General features: G+C 43.1%; 1 protein-coding gene across 3 annotated transcripts in view; it reads right to left on the reverse strand.

Moving 5' to 3' along the window:
- The window catches only part of RBPMS (RNA binding protein, mRNA processing factor), a 145,917-nt gene that overhangs the window by 57,163 nt on the left and 71,549 nt on the right, over positions 1 to 17,205 (reverse strand). For all 3 annotated transcript variants that reach the window (XR_014787869.1, XM_084835047.1, XM_084835046.1), the window contains exons 3-4: positions 15,475 to 15,513; positions 12,246 to 12,308 (exon numbers count right to left, since the gene is read on the reverse strand). Coding sequence is in view for 2 of the 3 variants with exons in the window: in XM_084835047.1 (XP_084691173.1) it covers positions 12,246 to 12,308; positions 15,475 to 15,513 (102 nt within the window). In the remaining variant the exon portion in view is untranslated. The remainder of the gene's footprint in view (positions 1 to 12,245; positions 12,309 to 15,474; positions 15,514 to 17,205) is intronic.

Consider the following 17,205-nt stretch of genomic DNA (forward strand, 5'->3'; position numbering starts at 1 on the left):
CAAGTATGTTCTTAGGGTAATTCGTTTTGAAATGTAAAATGCCCTCTCAAATTAAACACAAAGCAGAGGAAACCCCTGTGAAGCAGAACTGACCACTGCGCTTTGCTGCCTTGTTAGGAACTAATGCCAAATATCCAGCTCATAAAAACAATGCTTATCACAGACTAGGATCAACGCTGAAATGAACCCAAAAGACCATGTAGACAAACCCACAGTACTAAAAAGCATGGCTACCCACACACCTGCTACAGATCAATGTACAAATTCTAATCATTGCATACTGGATTTGACACAATACAGGAAGGATTCCAGATTACTCAAGCAAGCCAGCAAGCCACCCAAGACATATGCTAGTGGAGAAGGCAAACCTTCCCCAGCCACCCCCACAATCCAGTGCATAAAAGCTCTGTCTAGGAAATCCTATTTTCAGCATCATAAAACTTCTGGCTTAACCTGTTAGGTTATATATGAATTAGGGATCAGAACTATGTTTGTGCTAACTACATTTGCTCAAATCCTTCCCTTGTTAGATTGACCAACCCTACTTCTTTCCCCCAACCCATGTCACCCTCCTTTTTATTTCCCTTACTTTGTTGTCTCTTGATCTGTCAATATGTAGACCATAATGTCTGTAAAGCAGAGACCTATCCTTTTTGCTTTACTAGTGAACATATCTAGGCTTGCACAGGTTGGAATACTCCTTAGTTTACTACAGCAAAGACCTGAAGCAAACCTGTGCAGCTGTCAGAACTGGACACATTGTGCCCGCCCCATCTGAATGAAGCCATGGCCACTGGCACCCCTAAGCATGACCCCTATCATGGTGCACCCCTATAGCTCCCTGAGGGAGGAATCTCTCCATTTCGTTCCCTAGAGAGAGTTTTCCCCACAGTAGGGGGGGAAGGGCAGCCATATAACTATATCCCTTGGAACACTCCCTCCTGACTTCACACAATATTGACTAGGGATGTCCGTCATTGTGAAATCCAGTTCTTTTTTTGCATTAACTGAGTTCTGCGGGGTGCATGACTTACTTTGCATCTGTGAGCCAAGGTGCGGGCTGTTGCCCGAACTCCAGGAGCTTTCTAAAGCATTTTTGGGCAAGGTTCTGCAATTTGCACAAATTATGGTCAAACTCATGTAAATTATGCAAATTTGACCACAATTTGTGCAAATTTGGCCATAATCTGTGCAACTTGCTCAGAAATTTGCACAAATTACAGAACCTTCTAAAAACATGCAAAATTCCCAGAAAATCCATGAACTGCCCAATTTGTTGCAGATCAAGTCAGGAGCCACTGCAGGAACCGAAACAAAGTCGGGGGGGGGGCAAGCCTAGGAAACCTCATCGAAATGTCCCGTCCCCCCCCGATTTCTCTGACATCCCTAGCATTGATTGCAAATATGCACTGGTTAGGGAAGTCTGCTACTTGGTGACTGAAGATGGTACTGCAGGCTTCAAACACAGCAACACACTGAAATTAAAATTAATTAATGTGTTTTAAAAACAAAATAAGTGCAGAGTTGCACACCCAAGGTCCCCTTAGCATGTATGCCAAGTTTCAGTGTCTAGATTTCAGAGTTTTGGCACTATGGAACTGACAGATATCCTCTTTCATTACTACAGAGGTTACTCTAGATAGTGGTATATAAAGCATATATATATATACATTAGCGAGTGTGTATATCAAAGGGCTACTACACTGAAATAAATTAAATATTTCAAACAGTATATAAATAGTTCACTATGTCTGTACAGAATTTAACATTATTTAAGTATCTCAACCTTCCCTTTAGTGGTGTCTGTATGTATATGTGAGAGTGAGAGCGTGAGAGCGCAAGCTTCAAGCCATTAAGGTTGCAGAGATGGGTTCAAATGCGATAGTGCTGAGCAGCATTTTCAGTGGAGTGTAGTTGGGGTTCCTCTGCCCCGCAGAATTCTTTGCCCCTATTCCATGACTAGGAGAAGCAGAATTATGCAAAATACCAGGAAATATACACAAGTTTACTTAATTTGCAAGATGTACGTAGGCTACAAAATTCAGATTACTTTTGCACAACATTTCTTTCCTTCAGCGCACAGGTTATGTTTGGTTTCGCAAACCTTAAAACAGACAAATCCTGAAAGCAAGATCAACTTATCCGTGCCTGCTTATGCAGGTGGGGAACTCATTCCAGAAAAATGTGGTGCAACAGCCCAGGGCTGCACATTTAGTCAAAAGACAAAGAGTTTCAGGCAAAACAACCTCTAGGGATTGCTACCTTGTTTGTGCCAGTTCTTGTCCTGCCTGAAAGTGCTCACTGTGAATGCTAACATGCTGTTTAGATTTTGACCCAACTTCCTGGGAGATTCTCTGTGAAAGTACAAGCACCTTTCACTGATGGAAAGATTGCCTGTTCTGGTATGCTCAACACTGCGATGCTTTGCATTCCTGGCAGCTTTACTTTTACAGACTTCTGAAGTATGCTCCAGCAATGCACTCCATTTTAACAATTTTATGCATAACAAGTTCAATGGAAATGATCTATGGGACAGCATGTACTTGAGTAAAAAGTCAAGATTAATCAGGACTGAATCTGGACCCTACCTCTCAAGAAAGGCACAGAAATATGAAGAAAATTAAGGAGATTGCATGAATCATGTTGGAACTGTTCCACTATTTTCTGCAATACAAGTCTAGTTCAACGTACCAGGATTTATATTTCCCAAGCCAAGATTAGGGCATATATGGAAAATCAGTTCCTTCGTCAGGCTCAAATGCAATACTTCTCTTAGGGAACCCTTTCTATATAAATTTGTCTGCCAAGGGCAGCTATGCATCTGCTAAGATACTCTTGTACATTGCAGAGGATTTGGGGACACATTTTAGGGCAGCCTTCCCCAACCTGGTGCCCTCCAGATGTGTTGAAGTATGACTTCCAGCCAGCATGACTGGCTGGGAGTCATAGTCCAACACATCTGGATTGTACCAGGTTGGGGAAAGCTGGTCTAGGGTCTGGACTCCATCAACCAGCCAGACATGTCAGGCTTTTCCGCAGTCCCACACAAACTGCGAGTGCAGCGCAAAAGGAGTCCAACACTCTCCTGCAACTAGAGGAAGAAGATTCATAATGGTGGTTGTGGGTGAAGCTTCCCCGTTATATTCTCACAGAGTTCCCTGGAATGCAGGTTGAAGACCACTGGTCTAGAAACATAACAGCAGCCTTGCTGGGGCAGACCATCTAGTGACTAGTCCAATATTCTGCCTGCCCCAGTGACCAACCATCTGCCCCTGGAAAGCCCACACACAGGTCACAAAAGAAAGAGCCCTTTCCACTGGTTGCTCTTCAGCAACTGGTCATGAGAGGCAATCCTGACTCTGAAATCTGGAGGCTGCATTTTAGCCATCGTGGTAAGTAGCCACTGAGAGACGTTTCCTCCATGACTAGGTTCAGTCGCACTCTGAAGCCAACTAAGCTGGTGGCCATTGCCATCTCCTGAGACAGAAAATGGCATAAATTAAGTATGTGCTGTGGGAAGAAGTGCTTCCTTTCGTCTGCCCTGAATCTCTTGCCAAATCATTTCCACCAGATGACCCCGAGATCTGGCATTATAAGAGAGGGGGGGAACTCTGGATCCACTTTCTCCACACCATGCATAATTTTATAAGCCTCTATCATGCCTGCCCCTCTTTAGCCACATCTTTTCCTAACCAAGTAGAACTAATCAGAACCTTTCCTTATAGGGAAGGAGCTCCAGCTACCTGATCACGTTGGTTGCCATTTTTGACACTTTCCCATATATATGTCAGGTGACCAGACCTCCATGTGTGGCTACACCACATTATGATTATTATACTAGTAGTTTTATTTTCAGTCCCTTTCTGTACTAGAGGGCTTCCCAGACTAGGCATCTGTCTTGCCACTACTGGAAACAACTGGCCTGTTCAGCCTGGTTCCTTATGTTCCTATGGTCAGGAAACTGAAGACACAGCAGAATTCTGCAGACAGGAGCATGGTTCTCAATGATTCTCGATCACATTCTATGGGTCAAAGTAGAACAGGCTGGAATTGGCAAAAATACTGCAAGAATTCAAAGCGAAATTGTCATGCTCCCCACAGCTCCTGTTTTAGGCCTTTCTGTAGTAGAAGTAAAGAACTGAAATCTCTTAATAATTTTTGTGGATGCACAGTTTGTAAATATTTTTAGTCAAGCTCAGTAACTAATTTTTCCTTCCCGTGCTTGTTATCCCCTCACTAATAAATATGAGTAATGCCTTAGCATTTTGCATTGCTGTTGTTGTTGTTCAGTCGTTAAGTCATGTGACCTCTTCGTGCCCCCATGGACCAAAGCACGCCAGGCCTTCCTGTCCTCCACTCTCTCCCGGAGTGTGCTCAAATTCATATTCATTGCATTGGTGATGCTATCTAGCCATCTCATCCTCTGCCGTCCCCTTCTCCTTTTGCCTTCAATCTTTCCCAGCATCAGGGTCTTTTCCAGGGAGTTTTCTCTTCGCAATAGGTGGCCAAAATATTTGAGCTTCAGCTTCAGTATCTGTCCTTCCAATGAGCACGCAGGGTTGATTTCCTTTAGGATGGACTGATTTGACCTCCTTGCAGTCCAGGGGACTCGTAAGAGTCTTCTCCAGCACCACAGTTCGAAGGCATCAATTCTTCAGCGCTCAGCCTTCCTTATAGTCCAGCTCTCACAGCCATACATTGCTACTGGGAAAACTATAGCTTTGATTATACGAACCTTTGTCAGTAAGGTGATGTCTCTGCTTCTCACTATGCTGTCTAGGTTTGCCATAGCTTTCCTCCCAAGGAGCAAGCGTCTTTTAATTTCATGGCTACAATCACTGTCTGCGGTGATCTTGGAGCACAAGAAAATAAAATCTGTCACTGCTTCCATTTCTTCCCCTTCTATATGCCAGGAAGTGATGGGGCCAGATGCCATGATCTACGTTTTTTTAATGTGGAGTTTCAAACCAGCTTTTACACTCTAATCTTTCACCCTCAACCAGAGGCTCTTTAGGTCCTCTTCGCTTTCTGCCATTCGGGTGGTATCGTCTGCATATCTGAGGTTGTTGATAATTCTCCCGGCAATCTTAATTCCGACCTGTGATTCCTCCAACCCGGCGTTTCTCATGATGTACTCTGCATATAAATTAAATAAGCAGGGCGACAATATGCAGCCTTGTCATACTCCTTTCCCAATTTTGAACCAATTGGTTGTTCCATGTCTGGTTCTTACTGTTGCTTCTTGACCCTTGTACAGGTTTCTCAGGAGACAGGTAAGGTGGCCTGGTGCTCCCATCTCTTTAAGACTTTGCCACAGTTTGTTGTGATCCACACAATCAAAGGCTTTAGTGTAGTCAATGAAGCAGAAAGAGACGTTTTTCTGGAATTCTCTTGCTTTCTCCATGATCCAGTGAATGTTGGCCATTTGATCTCTAGTTCCTCTGCCTCTTCGAAACCCAGCTTGTACTTCCAGTAGTTCTTGGTTCACATGCTGCTGAAGCCTAGCTTGTAGGATTTTGAGCATAACCTTGCTGGCATGTGAAATGAGCGCAATTGTACAGTAGTTTGAACACTCTTTGGCATTGCCCTTCTTTGGAATTGGAATGTAAAGTGACCTTTTTCAGTCTTGTGGCCACTGTTGAGTGTTCCAAATTTGTTGGCATATTGAGTGCAGCACTTTAACAGCATCATCTTTTAGGATTTTAAATAGCTCAGCTGGAATACTGTCATATCCGCTAGCTTTGTTGTTACTAATGCTTCCTAAGGCCCACTTGACTTCACGCTTGAGGATGTCCGGCTCAAGTTCAGTGACCGCACTATCATGGCTATCAGGGACATTCAGATCTTTCCTGTATAGTTCTTCTGTGTATTCTTGCCACCTCTTCTTAATCTCATCTGCTTCTGTTAGGTCCCTGCCTTCTTTGTCCTTTATCATGCCTGTCTTTGCACAAAACGTTCCCTTGAGATCTCCGATTTTCTTGAAAAGATCTCTAGTCTTTCTCATTCTATTGCTTTCCTCGATTTCTTTGCATTGTTCATTTAAGAAGGCCTTCTTGTCTCTCCTTGCTATTCTCTGGAAATCTGCATTGTTGGATATATCTTCCCCTTTCTCCCTTGCTTTTCGCTTCCCTTCTTTCCTCAGCTACTTGTAAAGCCTCATCAGACAGCCACTTGGCTTTCTTGCATTTCTTTTTCTTTGGGATGGATTGAGTTGCTGCCTCCTGAACAATGTGACGGACCTCCGTCCATAGTTCCTCAGGCACTCTGTCTATCAGGTCTAATCCCTGAAATCTATTCATCACCTCCACTGTATATTCATAAGGGATATGATTTAGGTCATAGCTGAATGGTTTAGTGGTTTTCCCTACGTTCTTCAATTTAAGCTGAAATTTTGCAAGAAGCAGCTCATGATCTGAGCCACAGTCAGCTCCAGGTCTTGTTTTTACTGACTGTATGGAGCTTCTCTTCAGCAAAGGAGATCGTTACCTTGCGTGGTGCTGGAGCTTGAGCACCTCAATGACGTCATGAGCTAAACCATGAAGGGACACCCAAGACGGAAAGGTCATGGCAGAGAGGTCAGACTAAATACGATCCCTGGGGAAGGAAACGGCAACCCACCCCAGTATTCTTGCCATGAAAACTAAATGGATCAGTACAACCAGAGATATGTCGGTATACCATCGGAAGATGGGACTCCCAGGTCGGAAGATGGTCAAAATGCTACTGGGGAGGAACAGAGGATAAGTTCAACTAGCCCCAGATGTGATGACGCAGCTAGCTCAATGCCGAAAGGACGGCTAGCAGCCGATGGTGCTGGTGGTGAATGACGAATCTGATATTCTAAAGCTCAACACACCAAAGGAACCTGGAATGTAAGATCTATGAGCCAGGGCAAATTGGATGTGGTTACTGGGGAGATGTCAAGATTAAATATAGACATTTTGGGTGTCTGTGAACTGAAATGGACTGGAATGGGCCACTTCACATCAAATGGCCACCAGATCTACTACTGTGGACAAGAGGACCACAGATGAAATGGAGTAGCCTTCATAATTAATAATAAAGTGGCTAAAGCAGTGCTTGGATACAATCCAAAAAATGACAGAATGATCTCAATTTGAATTCAGGGTAAGCCATTTAACATCACAGTGATCCAAATATACGCCCCAACCACAGATGCTGAAGAAGCAGAAGTAGATCAGTTCTATGAGGATCTGCAGCACCTACTGGATAGTATGCCAAACAAAGATGTTATTTTCATTACAGCAGACTGGAATGCTAAGGTGGGTAGTCAAACGACACCTGGAATTACAGGCAAGCATGGTCTGGGAGAACAAAATGAAGCGGGACATAGGCTGATAGAATTTTGCCAAGACAACTCACTGTGCATAACAAACACTCTCTTCCAACAACCTAAGAGACGACTTTATACATGGACTTCACCAGACGGTCGACACCGAAATCAGATTGACTACATCCTTTGTAGCCAAAGGTGGCAGACATCTATGCAGTCAGTAGAAACAAGACCTGGAGCTGATTGTAGTTCAGATCACGAACGTCTTATTGCACAATTTAGAATCAGACTAAAGAGAATAGGGAAGACCCATAGATCAGGTAGATATGAGCTCACTAATATTCCTCATGAATATGCAGTGGAGGTGATGAATAGATTTAAGGGACTAGATTTAGTAGATAGGGTCCCGGAAGAACTATGGACAGAAGTTCGCAACGTTGTTCAGGAGGCAGCAACAAACAACATCCCAAAGAAGAAGAAAACCAAGAAGGCAAGATGGCTGTTTGCTGAGACGCTGGAAGCAGCCCAAGAAAGAAGGAAAGCAAAAGGTAACAGTGATAGGGGGAGATATGCCCAATTAAATGCAAAATTCCAGAGGTTAGCCAGAAGAGATAAGGAAATATTTTTAAACAAGCAATGCGCGGAAGCGGAAGAAGATAATAGAATAGGAAGGACAAGAGACCTCTTCCAGAAAATTAGAAACATCGAAGGTAAATTCCAGGCAAAAATGGGTATGATCTAAAACAAAGATGGCAAGGACCTAACAGAAGGAGAAGAGATCAAGAAAAGGTGGCAAGAATATACGGAAGATCTGTATAGGAAGGATAATAATATCGGGGATAGATATGACGGTGTGGACAGTGAGCTAGAGCCAGACATCCTGAAGAGTGAGGTTGAATGGACCTTAAGAAGCATTGCTAATAACAAGGCAGCAGGAGATGACGGTATCCCAGCTGAACTGTTTAAAATCTTGCAAGATGATGGTGTCAAGGTGATGCATGCCATATGCCAGCAAATTTGGAAAACATAAGAATGGCCAACAGATTGGAAAAAATCAACTTATATCCCCATACCAAAAAAGGGAAGCACCAAAGAATGTTCAAACTATCGAACAGTGGCACTTATTTCACATGCCAGTAAGGTAATGCTCAAGATCTTGCAAGGTAGATGCCAGCAATTCATGGAACGAGAATTGCCAAATGTACAACCTGGGTTTAGAAAAGGCAAGTAGCAAACGGTAAGAACAGACCACGGAACAACGGACTGGTTTAAGATTGGGAAAGGAGTACGGCAGGGTTGTATACTCTTACCCTACCTATTCAACCTGTACGCAGAACACATCATGCGATGGGCTGGGCTTGATGAAGCCAAGGCTGGAGTTAAAATCCCTGGAAGAAACATTAACAATCTCAGATATGCAGATGATACCACTTTGATGGCTGAAAGCGAGGAGGAGATGAGGAACCTCATGACGAAGGTGAAAGAAGAAAGTGCAAAAGCTGGGGTGCAGTTAAACTTCAAAAAAAACAAGATTATGGCAACCAGCTTGATTGATAACTGGCAAATAGAGGGAGAAAACGTGGAGGCAGTGACCGACTTTGTCTTTCTAGGTGCAAAGATTACTGTAGATGCTGACTGCAGCCAGGAAATCAGAAGACGTTTACTTCTTGGGAGGACAGCAATGACAAATCTTGATAAAATAGTGAAGAGCAGAGACATCACACTGACAACAAAGGTCCACATAGTTAAAGCAATGGTATTCCCCATAGTAACCTATGGCTGCGAGAGCTGGTCCATAAGGAAGGCTGAGCAAAGGAAGATAGATGCTTTTGAACTGTGGTGCTGGAGGAAAATTCTGAGAGTGCCTTGGACTGCAAGAAGATCAAACCAGTCCATACTCCAGGAAATAAAGCCAGACTGCTCACTTGAGGGAACGATATTAAAGGCAAAACTGAAGTACTTTGGCCACATCATGTGAAGACACGATACCCTGGAGAAGATGCTGATGCTAGGGAAAGTGGAAGGCCAAAGGAAGAGGGGCCGACCAAGGGCAAGATGGATGGATGATATTCTGGAGGTGACGGACTTGACCTTGGGGGAGCTGCAGGTGGCGACAGCCGACAGGAAGCTCTGGTGTGGGCTGGTCCATGAAGTCACGAAGAGTCGGAAGTGACTGACCGAATAAACAACAACAACATGGAGCTTCTACATCTTTGGCTGCAAAGTACATAATCAATCTGATTTCGATATTGACCATCTGGTGATGTCCATGTGTAGAGTCGCCTCTTGTGCTGTTGGAAAAGAGTGTTTGCTATGATCAGCATGTTTTCTTGGCAAAGCTCTATTAGCCTTTGTCCTGCTTCATTTTGTATACCAATGACATGCTTGCCTGTTATCCTGGTTATTTCTTGACTTCCTACTTTAGCATTCCAATCCCCTATGATTAAGAGGACATCTTTTTTTGGTGTTAGTTCTAGAAGGTGTTGTAGGTCTTCATAGAACCGATCAACCTCAGCTTCTTCAGCATCAGTGGTTGGGGCATAGACTTGAATTACTGTGATGTTGAATGGTTTGGCTTGGATTCGTACTGAGATCATTCTGTCGTTTTTGAGACTGTACCCCAGTACTGCTTTTCCCACTCTTTTATTGACTATGAGAGCTACTCCATTTCTTCTAAGGGATTCTTGCCCACAGTAGTAGATATGATGGTCACCTGAATTAAATTCGCCCATGCTTGTCCATTTTAGTTCGCTGATTCCCAAGATGTCGATGTTCAGTCTTGCCATCACATGTTTGACCACCTCCAGCTTACCTTGATTCATTGATCTTACATTCCAGGTTCCTAAACAATATTGTTCTTTACAGCATCGGATTCTTTTTCATCACCAGACACATCCACAGCCAATGGATTCGGCTTTGGCCCAGCCGCTTCACTCTTTCTGGCGCTACTTGGAAATTCCCTCTACTCTTCCCCAGTAGTATACTGGACACCTTCCGACCAGAGGGGCTCATCTTCCGGGGTCATATCTTTTAGCCTTGTGATACGTTCCATGGGGTTTTCTTGGCAAGAATACTGGAGTGGGTTGCCATTTCCTTCTCCAGTGGACCACATTTTGTCAGAACTCTCCACCATGACCTGTCCGTCTTGGGTGGCCCTGCATGGCATAGCTTATGGCTTCACTGAGTTACGCAAGCCCCTTTGCCACAACAAGGCAGTGACCCATGAAGTGGCATTTTGCATAGGGAAAGGCAAACAGAGCCCTGAGACAATTGACTAGATTTCTATACTTAAGGTCTGGGAGCACAATATTCAGTCACCCCTGTTAGAGAGAGGTGAATCAGCCCTTCAGATGAAACAATTCCATTATATTAAGCTACATTAGCCCATTTCTCAACTAACATCCATCTTCTTGCATTGACAGCCTTAAAAACCTGTCCTTCCAACACATTTTTTTAAAAAATGTACATGAAAGTTGGCTGAACTTTGCGTGCACCCAACAATATCTGAGCAGTCTTACTGGCAGAATGCGAAAGGCAACATCTATTCCGCTAATGCCACCTGAAGGAAGACAAAGGCATTCAGAAAAACCTGAACACCATGCAATAGCATGCACCAAAAGTGCGGGGGGGGGGGGGATATTCCTGCCCCTCAGGAATGGAAGGAAATGAGATTTCCTGTCTCATTTACTCATTGCTAGGAATAGGAAAGTGCCCATCACTATGATGGTCAGAAGATAGTAGAAGGATAGGCTATGTGTTGCAGGGAACATTGTGCTTTCTTGCAAGATTCCACTTACTGGGGCCAAGCTATTAAATGAAAGAGACAAAAAGCAGGTGTACCAGAAGGAGGAGTGGGGCACTGGCTGACAGCAGGGGGCAGAATGGAACAATGGGTGGAGCTGGTGTTGTTAGAACCATTATTTTGTTATTATTTATCATATGACTACTTGCTCTGTACATTACGTTCCATAAACAAGTTTTAATTACTTGTGTTCTTGTCTGGGTGAATTATAAAGGTTGCACATCTCACCTCACATCCTGGCTTTGGAGCACACAATCAAGGATATAAAAAGGAGAGTCCTGCTGCTCTCTGTAAATGAGTAGGTGTGGGCAGCAGGTTATTTTTGAGGATATTAGGAATGTTCGGATTCAGTGGACCAGCTGAGAGACATGGAGTTTCTCTACATGAGGCATTTATTGTGCATTCGTGATTGTTCACTCACGGAACTTCATGGGTCCTTTTCACAACATCGTCAAATTCCGATACTTCTTCTGTTGTTTTCAAGCGGGAATCCACCATTTTATAAACCACCAAAAATGTGGTAATATATAAATTGCACAATACAGCAGTGCCATCTACCGGTGGTATAAATGAAACATATGGAAAGGACCCGTCAAAAACAAATGGGGGGTGGAGCAGTGTGTGTATTGTGCCAATAATAAACCCACAAAGACTCTCGAAGATTTTTGCTTAATGTAAAGAAGCCCTTACTCAGTGACTACTAGGGGCAAAGGCCTTGTAGGGGACCCCTAGATATGTCCCTAGATACGTCCCAGCAGATTTTGCCTCTGCAACTCCAATGGCATAGAGTGAACACCAGCCATTCATTTAATAGGGTGAAAGTAAAGGCAAGGATATCGCTCCCTCCTGTTTATCAATGCACTATCTGAGGCGAAGATTTGTCTATTCTCAACTGTATCTCCCAGCTGCAGCCCATTTGCTTTATTCCACAGAACTACACTGAGAACTGAGCCAGTCCCTACATGCTGCACAGCACCATCCTAGGTTCTGTTCTTTCTCTTTGGTTTTCTGCCTTTCTATAAGCAGGTGTTTATATCAGGTGAGCATGCAAAGGCAGAATTCCCAACTGCAAGCTCAAGTGGTTGTGCTGCTGCTGAAGCTCTGCTCTAACACAATCCAATACCTTTTCATATGGCACCATGTACTTACATTCAAAGCATTCTTAGCAGCTTCCGCTTCTGAGCGACTGTCAAAACTAACGAATCCCACAGGCTGGAAGAAGAGAATAAAGGGAACGTTGGAGGGTTGTTGACGACTGCAACGTAATTCAGAGATAGGAATATATACACACCTCAATCATCAACGTTATACATTAGTACAACATTTGCTTTAATCCACCAATGAAACAGATTAATCAGACAAAGCACTGGTGACAGCCAATTTCAAATGGTGGGTTTGGATGTTCAAGGCACGTTTACTTATTTTTTTAAGGCTGTACCGTTTCTGGTGTATTAAAGGCAATGGCAATAAACACATTCAAGCTGTCTGCTCATTCTAATATTGTGTGTTAGCTTTGGCTTATTAAGAGTCTCTTTATCCTTTGTCCAATATTGCAAAAAAGGCACCTACATTATACAACATGAGTTGATGCTTATGTTGCAACTTCAAATGTCTATGGTGAACCTTATCTATATCCACACCTTGGGATGTTTTAGGAGACTGTATCTCTGCTTCATCTAAATATATTTCTAAAGCACTGCAAAACTGCAAGTCATTTGACACAATTTTGGAAAACCACCTACCAACCTATCGAAAGATCAGAATAGGTCAAGAATCATAGTGAGGGCATAATTACCTAATTCTTCCAAAATGTCTGCATTAAAATCTATTAAGGCCTGGGACTTAATACAAGGATAAGAGTTCCATGCTGTTGTGACACTCCATTTGTAAAGTGATCAAAGCAGTGGAAGTAATGAAGTGCAACATTTGTACCATAGCAACTAGACCACTAGGAGCTCAAGTACCATCTCACCTCTACCCCAATCCTTAATACACCTCACTCACAGGGTCTGTAAAACATGTAACCTGGCAAGGGTATAAAATCAAATTGATGGGCCCATGTTCTTATAAGAGTAAAATCTAAAACTGTGTAATATAAAAAATCATTATCTGACAGTGCATTTGCAGAACTTTCCATTTTCCAAGACAGGCCAATAACTGGCAAAAATTCTGACTCACATGAGACTTGCTCTTACCAAGATTTGACCTCTTGGAGTTTTCATAGAATTGAAAGAGACCTCAGAGATCATTTAGTCCAACCCTTTGCTCAGGGCAGGCTTTGCACTGTAGGGTGCAGCTACAGCATCCCTGACAGATGGCCATCCAGCCCCTGCTTAAATGCCTCCAGTGAAGAAGAACTCACCACCTTCTGAGGCAATCTGTTCCACTGCTGAAGAGCTCACACTGTTAGGAAGTTTCTCCTAATGTTAAGTCAAAATCTGCTTCCTGCGACTTCTTCCTACTGGTTCTAGTCCTGCTCTCTGGAGCAACAGAGTACAAGCCTGCCCCATCTTCTGCATGACAGCCTTTCAGATATTTGAAAATGACTATCCTCTCTCCCCTTAAGCTTCCCTTCTGCAGGCTAAACATGTGCAGCTCTTTCAACAGCTCCTCATAGGACTTGGTTTCCAGACTCCTCACTATCCTGGTTGCCCTCCTCTGGACACGCTCCAACTTGTTAATGTTCTTCTTAAAACTGAGTGCCCAGAATGGGACACATTACTCCAAATGTGGCCTGACTAATACGAAATAGAGTGGTACTATTATTTCCCATCTGGACACTATGCTTCTGTTAATGCAGCCCAAGATTGTATTAGCTTTCTTAGCTGATGCATTGCACTGCTGGCTCATATTTAGCTTGTGACCCACTAAGACACCTAGGTCCTTTTCACATTTACTGCTGCCAAGCCAGGTCTCCCACCTAGAATTATAGGGTTGGAAGGGGCCTACAAGACCATCGAGTCCAACCCCCTGCTCAATGGAGAAAGCCTGATTCATCCAAGTCCTAACCAGGGCTGACCCTGCTTAGTTTCCAAGATCAGACGAGATCAGGCACATCCAGCCCTTTACTGGCTTCTTTGGTTTTTTATACCTAAATGCAATAGTTTACATTTTTCTCTGTTCAATCTCATCTTGCTAGATTCAGCCCAGTGTTCCAGCCTGCCTAGATTCTTTTGGATCTTGATCTGGTCTTCTATGATGTTGGCTATCCCTTCTAGCTTCATGTCATCTGCAAAGCTGATATGCAAACGCTCTACACCTTCATCTAAGTCATTTATTGTTTGTCATAATCCAACTCCTACTGCCTTCGGTTTAGGGAAGCTTGTACAAGGTGTAAAGGTCTTAGAAACAGGAGTGTGATTCGGAAAAGATAGCCCTAAGAAACACTAACAATGTAATTTTTAAACTTGAGATATTTTATCAAATCAAATTTAGTTTTCACGGGTCACAGTTCTCACATTATTTTATTTATTTATTTCTACACCACCCAATAGCTGAAGCTATTTTACTTAACCAGTGGTATGTCAATTTCCAAACAAAAGCCCTATTCACACTTTCAAATTACATTCACCACAGCATAGGGCTCCATTCACAGCTTCCGCTAAAAGGCATGGAGGTTGTGGGGTCAGCAGGCACAATCCCGTTTCCCCTCTCCATTCATCCGGAGAATACAATTTGAAGATGTGAATAGGAGTTGAGACAACCACACTTAGACCTCTCAATCCTATATTGAGGCTTTGGTAATATGCATATTTCTTTAAACCATCAATCAGCTAAAAGGAACACACATAATCAACTACATAGCTGATTACTCCATAGTCATAATTTCCATAGCTGACAACCCTGTATTACTGTATGATGCTTCTGAAAATCTTTGCTGAATATAAACCCAGATAATTTATCCTGGCCCACTTGTTGGTAGAGATGAATCTAGACCAAGGGGTGGCAACGTGGTGCCCATGAACACTTTCCTTGGTGCTCACTGAGACACGCTACCCCTCCCAGTTTTATTTTTATTTTAATTATTCTTTACTGGCAGCTGGGGCTGTTTCAGAACTAAGAGAGAACCTCTAGCGGCTGCCATCTTAATTTCCCATGAATACCGCTGGGCAGGTTACCTGTCTTTTGTGATTAGCCATGCTCACCCATGGCAGCCATTTTGAGGTTGTGCCCAAGAGAGTTTCTCAAATTTCCAAATGTGCCCATGGGACCAAAAGGTTGCGTTCTCCTGCTCTAGACTGAATACCATCAGAGGACTGCTGGTGTTTAAAACCTTGTGCCAAAATTTCATACCAGCTCCATCGTTTATAATTTCTCACTCTATAAATACAAACTGTTGCAGCTTATACTACGAGATTTCACTGCATATAAGGCTTACCTGTTTAGATGTGAGTTTAATAAGAGAGCCTTCATAACCCTGCAGGAAGAAAAAAAAATACATTCTGGGCAAGATAACATTTAAGAACGCTGCTACAAAAATAAATGTGAATATAAAAAACAGATAGTACATTTTTCCTTGAGTGATTTGTCATCTGGCCTTATTCAGAAACAGCAAACTTAAAAAAAAACCTATGGTAGGAAAGATGTCTTGGACGTACTATATTAGATCAGAAGTGAAATAAGATAATCAGTTAGTTAAGAAAATGTCATTAAGGTTATCAGCGTGAGAAGCACAATATGAAGCAATACGATGCTTCATATTCAGCAATTTCGGTGGTACTTGACACCCACAAGATTGAACAAGATATATTCAGATACACGTTTCAAGTGTTGGAAATGTTCAGTGGTTAATGCAGATACACTTCGTCTGTGGTGGGGTTGTCAGGTAGTGAAATACTGTTTGAGGTAAGTGATAAACATAATGGAAATAATTTGAATTACTTTTTATCTGAATAGCGTAGGGGGACTTTGGAGACTGGGAGTCCTGCACCTAGTCTAGAGTAAAAATGAAGAAGTCATAGCTACTAGATATGAATTTAAAGTAATGTTTTGGACCTGCATATTGATTTTTTCTTATCCCCCGCCCCATTTTCCCCCTTACTTTCCCTTTTCTGTGCAATGGGAACTGTAGCTGGAACAGAAAAATGTGGGTCCAAAGGTGTGCACTTATGTTACTGGGTGGATTCCCCTCCAAGTTTGAGGATATATTATCATACCCATCATCCCTCAACCCCAACACACACACACAGCTTCACAGGCATGATCTGAACGTTCAGGTGTCTCCTTTTCCCTTTGCATCTACAGATTCCAAAGACTGCTGGTTGAATTCCCCACTGTGCTTGGCAGGCATGGTCTTAAAGTTCATGTGCTTCAGTTTCCACTGGTGTAATGGGTTTCTGCTGTGGATTCAAAAGACTGCTTTTCGGTGTTTCTCTGAGGATATCCCACCTCACACATAAATACATGCTTTGCAGGCATGATCTCAAAGTTAACATGCCTCAGTTTCTCCTTATTGTGAAATGGGTTCCTGCTGTGGAGCAGAGAAATGTGGGCTCACAAGGACTGCATTTCTGTGTTGTGCAGATCAGACCCAAACTCTCCCTTGCAATCATTTCTCTATTTGTTTCAGTGTGCCTGTGTGTGAAATATCAATGTCAGTTTACTTAGATGCTAAATACTTGTAATGCACTGCTTAAATGTTCTTAGGTTCTTTGCCAAGGAGGAGTATGGGTAGCAAACCAGATGTAGTTGGCTCTGCCTATGGTGACCCAGTCATCTGTCCACCAGTCCCGGTAGTCACAAGCCACCACTGGTGCCAGTCCCAGCTTCTCTTCGCAGCTGGCTCTGCCTCACCTTCCTTATCTTTCAGCCCTGCTTCCTTCCTTGTTCCAGTTCCTTGGGATCCTTTCTTCTGTCCCTGCTTCCCAAATATATGGTCTGTTTTTAGACAGTAACTATGCTGGTTATTGCTCACCTTTGTAGGTCACATTAATTCTTGACCCATTCAGGCTGTTGAGCGTAGTGAGCTTTACCCTGTCCTTTCATACAAGGTGTGTTTGCTAGGCATGCAAGTAAGTCTGAGATCAGGAGGCTATTAGAGTAACAGCTGATGTTGCAAAGCTACTGATGCCTTCTTAAAGTGAGAGAAAGCAGTGCTAATTTCTGTATG

This window comes from Heloderma suspectum, chromosome 2, assembly GCF_057233095.1.
Source record: "Heloderma suspectum isolate Gila_16-S chromosome 2, 16-S_ref, whole genome shotgun sequence".
NCBI classification, from domain to species: domain Eukaryota; kingdom Metazoa; phylum Chordata; class Lepidosauria; order Squamata; family Helodermatidae; genus Heloderma; species Heloderma suspectum.